The 16,158-nt window shown below is 43.1% G+C and overlaps 2 protein-coding genes across 2 annotated transcripts; one reads left to right on the top strand and one right to left on the bottom strand.

Moving 5' to 3' along the window:
* The first annotated feature begins 4,510 nt into the window (after nucleotides 1–4,510).
* LOC117885569 (olfactory receptor 12-like) lies at nucleotides 4,511–5,443 on the top strand. The gene has a single exon (XM_034786835.1). It carries the CDS (start codon nucleotides 4,571–4,573, stop codon nucleotides 5,441–5,443), a length of 873 nt encoding a protein of 290 aa, XP_034642726.1. The 5' UTR covers nucleotides 4,511–4,570.
* A 5,807-nt stretch (nucleotides 5,444–11,250) lies between these two features.
* Nucleotides 11,251–12,676, bottom strand: LOC117885568 (olfactory receptor 6B1-like). The gene is made up of 2 exons (XM_034786834.1): nucleotides 11,761–12,676; nucleotides 11,251–11,315 (listed from the first exon to the last, which is right to left on the bottom strand). The coding sequence occupies exons 1-2, from the start codon at nucleotides 12,674–12,676 to the stop codon at nucleotides 11,251–11,253; spliced, it is 981 nt and encodes a 326-aa protein (XP_034642725.1).
* Between the last annotated feature and the right edge of the window lie 3,482 nt (nucleotides 12,677–16,158).

The following is a 16,158-nucleotide window of genomic DNA, read 5'->3' as shown; positions in this document are numbered from 1 at the left end:
ACTGTGGCCCTACCTCTCAAATGCTGGGTGGAACCACTTCTTAGCAACATGCCTCAGGTGGCTCGTGACCGGGATTCATCACCGAATTTGGTCTGCTGATTGGATCATTAGCTTCCCTGGCTTGGGCTGTGTACTGATGGGGAGTGCGACGTGAATGCTGATCCATGCCCCCCGGTGGAACCACTAGAAGATGTGCTCTCAATCAGAGGAGACAGAGCAAACCTTGCTTTGTGCTCCTGCTGAGTTAGTTTGGCCAAGATCTCAAGTTTATGTCTGCGGTAGATGGAGCCATGGAGCCTACAATACAACAAAATCCTCTCTGCTGAGTGTTCAGTGTGGTGCCTTCAAACAGTGCTTATGAGATTTGCTTTAACAATGCGATTAACAAGCACCAGTTCCCCAGATACTGGACAGTCTGGTGACTTTACCTGGACTCCAAACTATAACATAAGGTATTTAAAGGTATATTTTCTTACTGATTTCCTGCTTACTCTTTCTAATTCTGTCTGTATGCTCTCAAATATAATAGATTCTAGGTCAACACTCCCAGAGTTCCTTAGCACAAAGTCTGAATTATACCTTATTTTAGGCTAGCATCAAAAAACCTTTTTCTCCATTTCTTCATTTAAATATTACCAGGCTTAGTACTGAAGTCAATTGAAGAACTCACCACAGTAAGCACTATGCCTGAAGGAAAGTGCTTGAAGAATAGAGGGGACAATGGCTAAATGTTTAGCAAACAACTAGTTCCTCCCTTCCACACCTCAAAATAACTTAGAATATAAGAATGGCCATACTGGGTCAGACCAAAGATCCATCTACTCCAGTATCCCATCTTCTGACAATGGCCAGTGCCAGGTGCCCCAGAGGGAATGAACAGAATAGGTAATCATCAAGTGATCCTGTCGCCCATTCCCAGCTTCTGGCAAACAGAGGTTCGGGACAGCATTCCTGCCCATCCTGGCTAATAGCCTTTGATGGACCTATGCTCCATGAACTTATCTAGTTATTTTCAGGGCCGCCCAGAGGGGAGGGCAAGTGGGGCAATTTTCCCCAGGTCCCGGGCCCCGCAGGGGCCCCCACGAGAATAGGACAGGGCCTATTTTTACTCACCCAGAGGCATTCCGGGTCTTCGGCGGCACTTCAGCAGTGGGTCCTTCAGTGCCACCAAACACACCTGGAGCGAGTGAAGGACCCACTGCTGAAGACCTGGAGCACCGCTGGGTGAGTCAAAATTAAAAAGGTCCCCGAAATTCCTTTGCCCCGAGCCCCCTGAATCCTCTGGGTGGCCCTGGTTATTTTTGAACCCTGTTATAGCCTTGGCTTTCACAACATTCTCTGGCAAAGAGTTCCACAGACTGACTATGTGTTGTGTTAAAAAATACTTCCTTTTATTTGTTTTAAACCTTCTGCCTATTAATTTCATTTGGTGATCCCTAATTCTTGTGTATGAGAAGGAGTAAATAACTCTTCCTTATTTATTTTCTCCAACTTCCCTAACTTGCTCTGGAAAGAAAGAAAGAAAGAAAGAAAGAAAGAAAGAAAGAAAGAAAGAAAGAAAGAAAGAAAGAAAGAAAGAACCTACCCCTGGAAACTCATAAAGAACATGAGGACAATTATTGTTAGGAATAAGCTTATTGATTTCAGTGAGACTGCTGTCAGAAAATCATAGAAATGTAGGGGAGGAAGGGACCTTGAGACGTCATCTAGTCCAGCCCCCCATGCTGATGCAGGATTAAGTATGCCTAGACCATCCCTGAGACTTGTTTCTGGCAAGTTATTCACAGGCATAAGTGTTTGTTTGTGGTATCAAGATCTTAATAGGCACATTTCAACCAGCAATCTAATCCACAGATAGATAGATACTTTTAAAAAAGTTTCAGGTGTGGCATATCCCCGTACCATCTGTTGGGGATTTGTGATTTGTTTTAAAATGCTTTCTGCCCCCTGCTGCAGAGTCAAGCAGTAACACAGATGGCAAGGAAAACTGACTGGAGAAGGGTGGATACACGGATTTCTGCTGTGTAAAATATGCAGTCATCTCTCTGAATAACACTGAATAATATTTGCTCTCTATCTTCTTTTACTAAAAGTGATCTTAGGTGAGAATTGTGAGAATAGCAGACAAAAGAAATTTCAGAGAGAAATTTGATGTTTCAGATGTTGCAGTCCATGGAAGAACAATATCTTAAAAAAACTGTATGAAATCTTCCACACGGAAAATCTATCTACCTATTTCCATCCACATCCATCTATCTATTTATGTCTATCTGTTTCCATACACACCCATAATCTATCTATCTATCTATCTATCTATCTATCTATCCATCAACCCTGAGGCCTGAAGCATTAGGAAGATGGGAGCTTGTGGCCGAAATGGGGGAAGAGCAGTCCAAAGCAGGTTAAGATATAAGGATGTGCAAGAACTCCATTGCTAAGGGAGTTCTCTGCCACAATCTATGGTAGGGCAAAGGGAATTGACTGAATGGCTACACTCTGCATTTTCATTTCCATTTTAGTTGCATGACAGTTTGGAACATTTTAGTTAAAGTGCAGTTATGGTTTGGGGCTGCGAGGGTGTAAATTGCAATTGACCTTATTAGGTGATGCACGGACAAGCCATGGACATTGAATGTACCTCACAAAGGTTCCCGTCAGTACAGTGGGGATAAGGGGCTTGGGCAGAGAAACAAGAGGGAGGAAAAGGGGGAAAAGGTGGCTGCTTGCTGCTGGGAGAGGCTCTTAGGGGTCAGGCCTCTCTCAAGAGCCCTACGTACCACTAATCTCTCCCCACGAGCTGAGCTGAGACAGCCGGACGGTGCAGAACAGCGGCAGTCGCAGGAGGTTGGTGGCGACCTGTGAAACAGAGCAACTGCTTGTCCAAGGCAATGGATGGCTCAGAGGCCATGGACAGCAGTGATGCTACACCCCCAGCACCTTTGAGGGGACACAGGGCAGCAGAGCTAAGCAGCTTGGACTGAAGCCATGGAGAAAACAGCATCCAGCTCAAGGGACACTAGTGCAGACCTCCCTTCACAGTAAGGAAAACTGAAATCACTCCAGGTGGGTTAGAGCAGCCCATGGAGCACTGGCCAGCTAGAATCCTTGGACTTCTCCAACCCAGGGCAACTAATGGTGATGGGCCAGCTGGGAATTGGCCAGAACTCATCAGCCACTTGCACCGGTTGGACTGAGGTTACTTGTAAGATACCCTGGGGGAATCTCACATAATAGAACTTCTCAGTGTATTAATAGCTGGTTTTCTCAAATTCATTCATGTCTTCCTCCCATCTACACCTCCCAAATAAAGTTCCCTTGGTTGTATATCCTGGACTCAGTGTTTGCCAGTGGGGAAGAATTGCCCACCAAGGGTTCCCATGGTGGTGTATGTATTTTCCCAGGTTTCTGGGTGAAAGCTGGAGCCAGTGCATGTGAAGTCTTTAAGAAAACCCATAGAAAAATTGAACCTGGTCCTTTTGGCTCCTGACACCATCTGGCAGAGGGGGTCACATGGCAAATGGTTTAATTGGTTTTGCTTGGCAGGTTTAAGACAAAATATGGAACATTTCAAAATCAAAAAATGTATATTTTAAAAAACATGTGTTGTGGGTTGTTTAAGCTGTTATTTTCCAACCAGCTCTGCCCCACATGCAAAGATTAGAAAATTGGAAATACTTCGTAAAGGGTCCAGCCACATCTTGAGAGAATTATCTGGACATCTGTAGTTTGTTGACCTAGATTCCAGTGACCAGAGCCCAACTGCCCTCTCTCTGATGGAGGAGACTCACATCTAGGGTGATGAACCATGAATACGTGTACTTGCAAGGTTATTTATAGAACAGCTGAATATTAACAATCTATTGTTATCAAGGAGGCTACACTGGGAGGAAGGTACTACCCAATGTGAGTAAGACTCAGACACTTGACACATAATCCAGCTAAAAGTTGAAGTAACTTGGAGTTAAAAGCAAACAAGTCCTTACATCCTTACTCAGACTTTGCTCTGTCAGTACTCAAGCAAAACTCCCACTGAGTGTCCCAGAGGAAGGATATTGTGTACAGATGTTAAAGCTGTCAACTAGAACCACTGCAGTCTCTCAGGAGCAGAAATGCTGATTACATAAAACATATATATATTGATTTGTAGATGGAAAGGAATAGAATCATCTGTGTAAAAGAGCCTATTTTACTACCCTTTTATAAACGAATGGCATTGCTCATGGGGGATTTTGCCCATGTCTTCCTCAGCCAAGAAGACTTTTTAATTGATTAATTTGGGATTCAAAGTAAAATCTTAAAAAAAAAATAAAGAAAAAGAAAAACCCCGAGGCCAAATTTTTAAAGGTATTTAGGCACCTAGTGTGATTTTCCAAAGCATCTAGGTGACTAACCCCCATTGATTTCAAGAGATCTTAGGAGAAACTTCAACATATCTTTTATATTTGACTCTTTTTTAACTTTTATCTTGTTCTATTTTCTAAAGGAAATGTCAGCGACTGAGCCAGTAAGAGAGGGGAACCACACAGCAGAGACAGAATTCATCCTGTTGGGGTTTGGAAGAGGTCTGTGGATGGAGATGTTCCCCTTTGTGATGTTCCTGGTGATTTACATAATAACCATGCTGGGAAACACCATCCTGGTCCTCATCATTGGAACTGATTCTCAGCTTCACACCCCCATGTACTTCTTCCTCATGAACTTGTCGCTCTTAGATCTCAGCAACTCCTCCTCCATTGCCCCCAGAGCCATGGTGAGCTTCCTATCAGGGAGCAAAGCCATTTCCTACAATGGATGTGCCACCCAATTCTTCTTTGTCACTTTCTTCCTCACCACTGAAGGGTTCATCCTGGCAGCAATGGCATACGATCGATACGCCGCCATCCGCAACCCGCTCCGGTATCCCATCACCATGTCCAAGTGGGTTTGTATTTGGCTGGTGGTGGGATCCTATATCTGCGGCTGTGTGAACTCCATGGTGCAAACTGGCTTCACCTTTACGCTACACTTTTGTGGGTCTAATGAGATGGATCATTTCTTCTGTGACGGCCCTCCCCTAATTAGTCTGTCCTGCAGTGACACGTTTGTCAATAACATTGTGATGTTTACCTTATGTGGCCTCATTATAGTGAGCACTGCACTGATTACGCTGGTCTCCTATGTTTATATCATCTCCACCGTCCTCAGGATTCATTCTGCTGAGGGCAGACACAGAGCCTTCTCCACCTGCACTTCCCACCTGGTGGTTGTGACTTTATTTTATGTGTCCACTGCTTTGATGTATGCCCAGCCCACTAGGCTAGCTTTTCTGTATCCAAGGAAAGTAGTGTCCGTCTTTTATACCCTTTTTGCTCCCATGTTGAATCCTTTCATCTACAGCCTCAGGAACAAGGATGTGAAAGATGCTTTGAGAAGGACTATAAGCAAGAAATGTTTGAAAAAATGAGCATTGTCTTTGAACATACAGATGAAACCAATTGGGTCAAAGTATAGTGCAATACAACAACACATTTTGAGCAAATGTTTATTTTTTATTGGGATTAGTTTGGGGGCAAGTATAAAAAAATCTTTGGGATCCACAGTATCTATCTATCTATCTATCTATCTATCTATCTATCTATCTATCTATCTATCTATCTATCCTTTTTTCTGTGTGTCTATCTATTGCTCTTTCTGCTTCCCTCTCCACTTACCTGACTAGTTGACCTGTGGAACTCATTGCTACTGGATATTATTTAGATATATGTCATTTGGATATATTTTCAGAATTTTAAAATGGCTTTGATATGTATAGGGCTTCATGCTTTGGGATATTAGTCAGCTACTGCCTGTCTGAGTTAGGAATAAATTTTCTCCATGATTTATCATTCAATTCACCCATCTTTGAAACAGCTGATACTGGCCACCATTGGCGACAGGATTCTTCTGCATAGCAATTCCTTTGTTTCTATAATGTTCCAGAACACTGAACATACAACATATTTAAGACAATAAAGTATCTCTCTATATATTTGCATGTTTACATATACTAACAATAGGAATGACCTCCATCCAAATTGTTAGGTGATGTAAATTTGCTTAGCTAATCTGATCTCTGTGTAGCTACACCAGCTCAAGGCCTGGCCCTTGAGTTATCACTGATGCCTAGATGGGGTAGCTGTTTGGTGATGATGATCAATGTGTGAACTGGCAAGGAAACTGACAGAGCCCATGTTAACCTGGGTCACCTATATATAGTACTCCTATGTCATGTCTGAAACACAGCTCAATAAAGCAAGTGGTTTTGATTGAAATCTCACCCATATTTGTGTAAACCAGGAGCATTCACTGATCCAGGTGTAAATCCACTAGTAGCCACATGCAAATCCTCTCAGTCACTCTGATGTAAATTAGGAGTCACTCCACTGAAGTAAATGCATTTACACTGTCCTAAAGTGTGTGTAAATTGATGGATAATCAGGCCCATTTGCTCTACATTCTACGATGCAATAAACTTAGTAAAATAAACAACTAATAACATTTCCCTTTTTGATTTGGTTGTGAAATGAAAACCACACTTTGAGCCCAGTGCTGCAGCACTCTTTGAGGATAACATCACCTTGACTTCAGGAGAGATTTTGGTGCATTATGTCTTGCCAGATCGAATTTACTATGCAGATTTACCATGGAAATCCCAGGTTATTGATCTGCAATTCTAATTTATTGAATTTAGAATGTATCATCTGAAAAATAAATCTAAATATAGAGATGAATTGTCTGTTTTCAGTAAGTGAATTCCTACCTTTACTGCTGCTTGGCAGGGTTGGCTGATGGGTGGGATTCACATCCTACCAGGAGTTAATCTCCAGGGGCCATTGCACTATGACCTCTATTAGTCTCTCCATTAATGAACTAGTAGAATGTGCATTGGCTTCGCTTGACATCCCCATCCATGTCTTGCTTCCTGCCTCCTGCCTCCTGCCTCCTGCCTCCTTCTAGGTCTACTCTATTGCAGTGGCAGAGGGGATGTGGAGCTGGGACTCTGGGGATGAGGAAGGAGATTGGGAAGTCAGGAGTTTCTGTGTTGGTAGCCCCAGGGAGACGTAGTTTGAGAAGAGCAACCAGCTGCATGTGGAACAGGGTCTGGACATCTGCAGAGGAACTGGATCAATAGGTCTGAGAATGTGGAGGACTTGTCCCTGTTATACCAGACACAGTGCCAGCAGGAATTTTCAAAGGAGCCAATGGGATTTAAGTGCCCATTTCCCATTTAAATGGGCACCTAGCCCCCTTGGGTAACTTAGAAAATCCCAGTCCTAGCCTCTGCCATTTAAGTTAGTGGAAACCATCTTTGGTTGTGAGTAAAGCTGGTTAGGACTTTTCAATGCAAATATTTATTCAACAGGAAATGTTATTTCTGCAAAATCTAATTTTTATATCAGAAAATTTAGATTTTGCTGATTTTTTTCCTTCTGATTTTCTCTTGGGAAAATCAGATCAAGCTATTTTGGTTTGTCAAGTCAAACCGAAACTTTTCATTTCAAGACAGCTAAACATTCACCCGTGTCCATCTATGCTGCCATGGTGCATCCTGGGAATTGTAGTCCAGGTGCCTCATGCCTATTTTCTCCCCTACAGGCTGTTTTTTCCTGGCTACAAAACATATCATCCATTGCTGTCTGGCTGAACCAACATGGTTCCTCTCCTGCCACACACAGGAATGTGTTGGTGGGTGTTAGTATATAGGCCTGTTTGTTAGCCTGAGATAGAATTTTGGGTTTGACTTTTAATAGACTCATAGACTCATAGACTTTAAGGTCAGAAGGGACCATTATGATCATCTGGTCTGACCCCCTGCATGCTGCAGGCCACAAGACCCTTCCCTGGACTCTGCCATTGAAGTCCCCAATCCTGTGTTTTAGTGATTTCAATCGGCAGAGACCCTCCTGCTAGTGATCCCTGCCCCATGCTGCGGAGGAAGGCGAAAAACCTCCAGAGGCTCAGCCAATCTACCCTGGAGGAAAATTCCTTCCCGACCCCAAATATGGCGATCAGTAAGACCCCGAGCATGTAGGCAAGAGTCTCTAGCCTGACCCTTGTTGGCTATTATACTATTTACGTACCATTGCTTGGTTTTCCTTGGCTACTATGTTTTACCATTAAACCATTCCCTCCATAAACTTATCTAACTTAATCTTAAAACCAGACAGGTCCGTTGCTCCCACCATTTCCCTCGGAAGGCCGTTCCAATATTTCACCCCTCTGACGGTCAGAAACCTTCGTCTAATTTCAAGCCTGAACTTCCCCACGGCCAGTTTATATCCATTCGTTCTCGTGTCCACATTAGTACTAAGCTGGAATAATTCCTCTCCCTCCCTTGTATTTATCCCTCTGATATATTTAAAGATAGCAATCATATCCCCCCTAAGCCTTCGCTTTGTCAGACTAAACAACCCAAGCTCCTCTAGTCTCTTTTCATACGACAGGTTTTCCATTCCTCTGATCATCCTAGTCGCCCTTCTCTGCACCCGTTCCAGTTTGAGTTCATCTTTTTTAAACATGGGAGACCAGAACTGCACACAGTACTCCAAGTGAGGTCTCACCAGCGCCTTATTCAACGGAAGCAGGACCTCCTTATCCCTACTAGATATACCTCGCCTAATACATCCCAAGACCGCATTGGCTTTTTTCACCGCCACGTCACATTGTCGACTCATAGTCATCCTGCGGTCTACAAGGACCCCGAGGTCCTTCTCCTCTTCCATTACTTCTAACCAACGCGTCCCCATCTTGTAACTAAAATTGTTATTAGTCATCCCCAAGTGCATCACCTTACACTTTTCACTATTAAATTTCATCCTATTTTACTCTTATATCCTTACTAATATGTGTGAAGAAAAAACAAAGACACTGTGTGTTGCTTCTGCTCAGCCAGATGGGTTTCTTACTATAATGAGAAGAGATAAGAGATAGAGTTTATAGTGTTAAGGGGTATGGTGGGAGTATAATATACAAGCATACACTGTAAGGTTGCCCGGCTCCTTTCTCAAGCCAGGGTCAATCAACCAGTTAGGAGGGCAAGCGGGATGGGGGGAGTCATAAGAAACATTAAAATCCAAAGAAAAGCCTGGTCTTGGCCAGTACACAACCTCATTCCTTGCCCCTCCCATGGGGTACAAAAGAGGTGGTACCAAGACCACAAATTCATGACCCTCCAAAATGGAACTTGACCATAAATTGTAAGGGGTGGGACTGTGGGCGTGCACTGCAGGAATATTTGGGCCTGCTAAGAAGGAGGAGGTGGAAATAGGGAACAGGGACACTGGTAAAGGCTCTGCAGCATCAGAGCTATGGATATGCTTGCTTGAAACTAACCAAATAAACATCCCATTGCCTGCACTTCGGACCTCTGGTCTTCTGCTTTCTGTCTGCATGACAAGAAGTAAGGGAGGGGGTGAAGGGAAATCCCTCTAACAGTGGGGCTCTCAAACCAGTGTGACTTGGAGATAACATCCCATTGAGAGATACAGGGCAGTTCTCCCTCTCCGAACTATTCACTCAGGTTCTCTGTAGATGCAGAAAGACGGCACCGTGTCTGGTATACCAGGGACACAGTCCCCATTCTCAGACCTATTTTTCCAGTTTCTCTGCAGAGGCTGCAGCACTGGTTACAATGAGGTTATTTTTCTAAGCATTTCCAGCACAAGGGGCTAGGAAATAAAAACAAAAAACAAACAAACATAAAGCTGATATTCTGATGTAATCACATGACTCCAGGAGTTTGGACCCTTGGCATAGGCCTACGGTGCCTATGTGTTTATCCAGTCCTGAATAAAATGCACACAGTCATAGATTCTTAGATCTCAAAGTCATTGTGATCAGCTAGTTTGACCGCCTTTTTAACACAGGCCTTAGAATTTCCCCAAAATAATGGACACTCAAGGACAAAGAGAATTAAGATTAAAAAAAATGTTTTCCCAGAAGTCTGAATTTCATCACATTTCTATACTCAAATGTACAATCCTCTTTTTTTTTTCCCCACAGAGACCAAACTCCTCAACATCTTACAGCTTAGTAGCACAATTAATGCTACCAATCTGTGCTGGATTCAAGAAAATAACCATAAAGATGCAAAGCTCTTCATACCAATCCTCTGAGCTTGGGGTTCCCCAAAGTTTTCATGGGGGGGGGGGGGAACCAGTTTCTAAGAAAGAGATCTTTAGTCATGAGTACCTCTGCTGTAATCACTCGGTCTGGTTCACAAACCTTCTTTAAGGGTCCAGGGTGACACAAAAATAGTTATAAAAAAAGGATTAAAATAAACTTATCCACACATCTAATCACACAGAAATTTACATATGGGGAACATAAAAATAGCCTTATAGACTCCACAGGCAGAAGGGATCATCATGATCACTTAGTCTGACCTTGTATACATTATGGGCCACAGACCCTCACCCATCCACTCTTGTAGCAGGCCGAGAGCATCTGGCTGAGCTACAGAAGTCCTCAAATCTTGATTTAAAGACTTCAAGTTACAGAGGATTCACCACTTACATTAGTCCAAACCAGACCTATGCCCAGTGCTACAAAGGTAAGTGAAAATCCCCCATGGTCTCTGCCAATCTGACCCAGGGGAAATTCTTTCCCATCCCCAAATATGGCAATCAGTTAGACCATGAGCATGTGGGTAAGAATCACCAGCCAAAGGGGCTGTGTAGTAGCTGGGAAGGAGTAAGACAAAATGTAGCTGCACATGGTGCATAGAAGAGATTGTGTGTGTGTGTATTGAGATTTGCTGGAGAAAAAGTCTTCTGTAGTAGGAATAGTGTTGATTAGCGGGAGTGCTAGGTGGACCACAGGATCAAAGAACCACTTTCCTTAACAATAAAGTCTAACTGTGTCAGTGGTCTATTTACCTATACTACTTCCATGATATTTTTTTCCATGTACTCCATCTTTACAACATCTATGAACCCTAACTGTTCAGCCATTAGACCTGGTCAAAATTATTCATGCTAGCCATTTTCGTATCAGACAATGTGGTATTCTTACAACTGAAATTTTCAATGTAAAATATCAATGGCTGGCTTTTTTAAATTGCCTTCTGGAATGAAATCCATGCTGACCGGAAAGGTACACAGCTCCTAACTCAATTTTTATTCAGCTGTTATTCAAGACGGCTATAGTGGAATTTGCATAAGTACAAAATAACGAATGTCCCCAAGACTTGGCCCACAGAAAATGGAAATGATCTTTTAGCTTCCTTAGGGCTCATGAAGAATCATTGCCCTTGTGGGTCATTCCAGTGCTCTCTCCTGCCTTGTACCAGGAGAGTGCTCTCCTACCCATTCTCTTGGGGGAACTGACTGAACAGTCTGTGTCCCAATTTCCCAACCTCTCCAGATGATAGACACCAGAGACTGATGGGAATTGGAACACCAGGTTTAACACCTTTTGATTTCTGGGATCTTCCAATCCTTATTGAAATTTCCCCCCTCAGCCATGTCTTTTCCCTGGTCTTGCTAGTGTTCCCTGTGGGTAGAGAACAGAGTTTGGATATAGAGAACAGAAAGGAGATTATTTATTGATGCTCCTGAAGAGAGACATCTGGTTCTCTCAGTCTTTTCAGCTCTCAGCTTGTATCAATAAAAAGGGTCTCTAAACATTCTGGCCTTACATGCCATAAGCAGCATGCTGCTCATGGTCCACCAGCATGAAACTTTATGACCCTTTGGAGGGCTGTGTCTGTCACAGAGGCCTGGTGGACAGCACTCACACCACAGAAAGCTTTCCTTAGTGCCCCCTTCACTTCTTGGTTCCTCAGGCAGTAGATGAAGGGGTTAAGCATGGGGGTGACAATAGTGTACACGACCGACACCACCTTGTTCAAGTCAAAAGGGTGGATCTTCTTGGGCCGGGCGTACATGAAGAGGGAGGTTGAGAAGAAGATGATGACCACAGTGAGGTGGGAGGCGCAGGTGGAGAAGGCTTTCTTCCTCCCCTGGACAGTGGGGAGGTGCAGGATGGTGGCAATGATGCACAGGTAGGAGACAATGGTCACAGAGAGCGGGACCATCAGGATGATCAAGGCTAGCACAAAGTCCACCGTCTCCGCTAGTGACATGTCGGTGCAGGCCAGGTTCAGCACCGGGGAGATGTCGCAGAAGAAATGGTTGATGATCCCCGGGCTGCAAAATGTCAGTTGCGAGATGAAGGACACCTTGACCATGGAGATGGAGAAGCCACTTACCCAGGAGACAGCTGCCAGCTGCAGGCAGAACCGGTGGGTCATGATGGCTGGGTAACGCAGTGGGTTGCAGATGGCCACATAGCGGTCATAGGCCATGGAAGCCAGCAGGACACACTCAGTGCATAAGAGGGAGCTGAAGAAGTAGAGTTGGGTCATGCATCCCACAAAGGAGATGCTCTTGTTATCCACCAGGAAATTCACCAGCAGTTTGGGGATGGTGACTGAGATGTACCAGGCTTCCAGGAAGGAGAGGTGACTGAGGAAGAAATACATGGGCTTATGGAGGTGATGGTTTGTCTGGATCAAGGCAATGATGACCATATTCTCCAGGAGGGTCAGCACATAGGCCACCAGGAATATCACAAAGAGCATTATCTGTAGCTCCAAGATTGTCGGGAATCCCAGCAGAATGAACTCCTGGACACTGGTGTTGTTCTCCTGCTCCATGGGGCCCTTGACAGTCTGCAGAGTCAGAAATAGACAGAAATAAGTGGTTGAAGTCACAGATGCCTGTTTTCTTGAGATCTTTCACTTCAGCACTTTACTTTGATATTCCTCATTATTAGACCCATACTCTAGTTTTTGAACGCCTCACCATTGTGGGAACTATGGCCCAGATTCTCAGACGGTGACTGCCGGTGCTACACCAATTTGCCCCAATAGAAGATCTCACTCAATATTACTCTAACAACTCAACCATCCTTAACTCAAAGCTATATAGGGGGAGATTTTAAAATGCACTTAAGGGATTTAGGAGGGCAAGTCCTATTGAAAATCAGTTCAACTTCTATCGAAGATTCTTGTATGGCCACCTTCACTGTAGTATGTGAGCACTTGCACGTAGTTACCCTCACAACACCCACATGAGGTTGGGCCGATCTATTATGCCCATTTTACAGATGGAGAATGGACAGATGACCAGATTTTCAAAGTTAGTTGAGATGCCTACAGATGCAGATAGGCTTCTAGCGGAATTTACAAAAGAACCTAAGTTATTTAGGCACAGACAGTTGGTGGCAGAGCAGGAATGGATCCCAGGGTTTCTCAAGTCCACAACTAGCCCCATAACTACTGGACCATCCCTCCTCTCATATGTGCTTTGGCACATTTGAAAATCTTTCCCATTGTCTTTAAGAGGGCACAAAGTCCCTGCAGGGAATTGCAGAATGCACAATGGAAGAGGAGATCTCTTGTTTACCAGTGGAAAGGGTTTGTGCACCCTGGAGCTATTTGCACACATTCCTGCATTTTCAATTACCTGCTACCAGTCAGAACAAAGGCCTGGACATTGTTATAGGAAAGTCCAGTGAAGACCTGTGTTCAATCTGCAGCAGTGGGTCAGAAAAAGGATCAGATATGTTAGGATGCATCAGGATATCAGTAGGAATCTGCCTACTTAAAGGCAATGAAGAAAAAAAATCAGATCTCAATTACAATGTGGCAGATCAAGAATAATGCTAACAACTTTCACCACAGAGGGAAAAGGAATGGATACACTTTATGTGTAAGGTAATAAGAGGTCTGTTACTGGATTAAGAATCAAGCTTCCTGGGGTCTATTCTTAGTCCTGCCACTGAGTATTGATCAATTCACCTCACTGTTCAGTTCCTCAGTTTCCCCATCTGTCATGTAGTGATAATAAACCTACCTTCATAAAGAGCTTTATAGAATGGAATAATTAATAACAGGATGGGTCATATTTGATGTTAATTCATGTCACAAATGATACTATCTCTCTAATAAGATTCCAGATATGTCACCTGTCTGTGTGTCATTCTGAAGCCTAGAGTGTCTATTGAGTCAGTGTAAAGTGGTGGAAAGAACCCCAAGCATGGAGGAAGGCTCTTTTTGTTCAGAATATCACCAGGTTCAAACATCACTTGGACTTGTGGTTCCCTGCCATCCTATTTTTAAGTTCTCAGCCATTCTGATGTTACAAATTACACCTCTGCAGTGTACAGCTACAGTAAGGCAGGAATACATTCCATGACAAGCGTCCTAGACCGTTGTGATATCATAGGTAAGTCAACCAATTATCACCCTTACTTTACAGCTAATTTGTGAGCAATAATTTCATTGGTTGTATGAGAGAGACTACACAATGGTGGATTACTTGATCTAATTGCCACACTCATTGCACAGCATGGCTTTCAGGGACCAGTATTAAAAAAATATTACTATTATATCAAGAAGAAGAAGATAGTTCACTTTTTGATGTTCACTTTATAGCCTGCTACTATCATATTCAATCTGGGGTCCAGAAAGGTCAATAGAAAGTCATCATCACAAGTGGAAGAAGGAAGGAGGGAAGGACAGAGAGAGACATTGGATTTTTAGCTTTGAGTGCTACTAGTGTTGCATTCAATTCATGGCCAAAACAAAGTTGGTCATATTTACGTCCCAGTTTTGCAAAGACTGAAGCAAGCACTTAACTTTAAACACATGAGTAGCTCCATTACTTTCCACAGAACAACTCATGTGCATAAAATTCACCATGCTATCTTTGCAGGATGAGTATTTGCATGTAAATTTTGAAACTTAGTAGAGGAAAACTCAAATTACAAAAAGGTGAAGCAAAATAATAATAATGGTCAACACTTGATGTTAATTTCAAATCATATCTATCTATTATTATTTAGTGTTACTAGCCATTAATTTCCAATTGTACTAATGTCACATTAATTTAATCTCACAGAAAGTGCAATAGGTTAAAATATAATAATATTTAGATGTGACATGTGATTCATAATGTCACAAACTAGGTGGGGAGGTGTTTAAAAGAAACTAAGGGATTTGGGAGCAGAAGTGTCACTAAAAGTGAATGAGATTTGTGTCCCTAAATATCTTAGATGCTTTTGAATATCTCCCTCGGAACTCATAGAATCATAGAATATGATGGTTGGAAGGGACCTTTGGAGGTCATCTAGTCCAACCCCCTGCTCAAAGCAGGACCAATTCCCAACTAAATCATCCCAGCCATGGCTTTGTCAAGCCGGACCTTAAAAACCTCTAAGGAAGGAGATTCCACCACCTCCCTAGGTAACCCATTCCAGTGCTTCCCCACCCTTCTAATGAAAAAGTTTTTCCTTATATCCAACCTAAACCTCCCCCACTGCAACTTGACACCATTACTCCTTGTTCTGTCATCAGGTACCACTGAGAACAGTCTAGATCCATCCTCTTTGGAACCCCCTTTCAGGTAGTTGAAAGCAGCTATCAAATCCCCCCTGACATAAAATAGAGGGCTATATTCTCATCTTCCTTACACGAACAGAAACAAGAAATAAATATGAGATTTGCAAAGGAACTTAAGTGAAATACATAGACAAAATCCCATTGGTTTCCAATAGGAATTGGGCGTCCTTCTTTAACCTTAAATCCATTGAAATCAGAGGAATCACTTCAGATTTACATAAGAATATCAGAATGACCATACTGGGTCATACCAAAGGTCCATCTAGCCCAGTATCCTGTCTTCTGACAGTGGCCAATGCCAGGTGCCCAGAGGGAATGAACAGAGCAGGTAATCATCAAGTGATCCATCCCCTGTCGCCCATTCCCAGCTTCTGGCAAACAGAGGCTAGGGACCACATCCCTGCCCATCCTGGCTAATAACCATTGATGGACCTATCCTCCATACATTTATCTAGTTCTTTTTTGAACCTTGTTATAGTCTTGGCCTTCACAACATCCTCTGGAAAAAAGTTCCACTGGTTGACTGTGTGTTGTGTGAAGAAATACTTCCTTTTATTTGTTTTAAACCTGCTGCCTATTAATTTCATTCTTGTGTTCTGAGAAGGAGAAAATAACACTTCCTTATTTACTTTCCCTATACCATTCATGATTTTATAGATGTCAATCATATCTCCCCTTAGTCATCTCTTTTCCAAGCTGAAAAGTTCCAATCTTATTAATCTCTCCTCATACGG

Source organism: Trachemys scripta, chromosome 12, assembly GCF_013100865.1.
Source record: "Trachemys scripta elegans isolate TJP31775 chromosome 12, CAS_Tse_1.0, whole genome shotgun sequence".
In the NCBI taxonomy this organism is placed as follows: domain Eukaryota; kingdom Metazoa; phylum Chordata; order Testudines; family Emydidae; genus Trachemys; species Trachemys scripta.
This window is presented reverse-complemented; position numbering and strand designations above follow the sequence as displayed.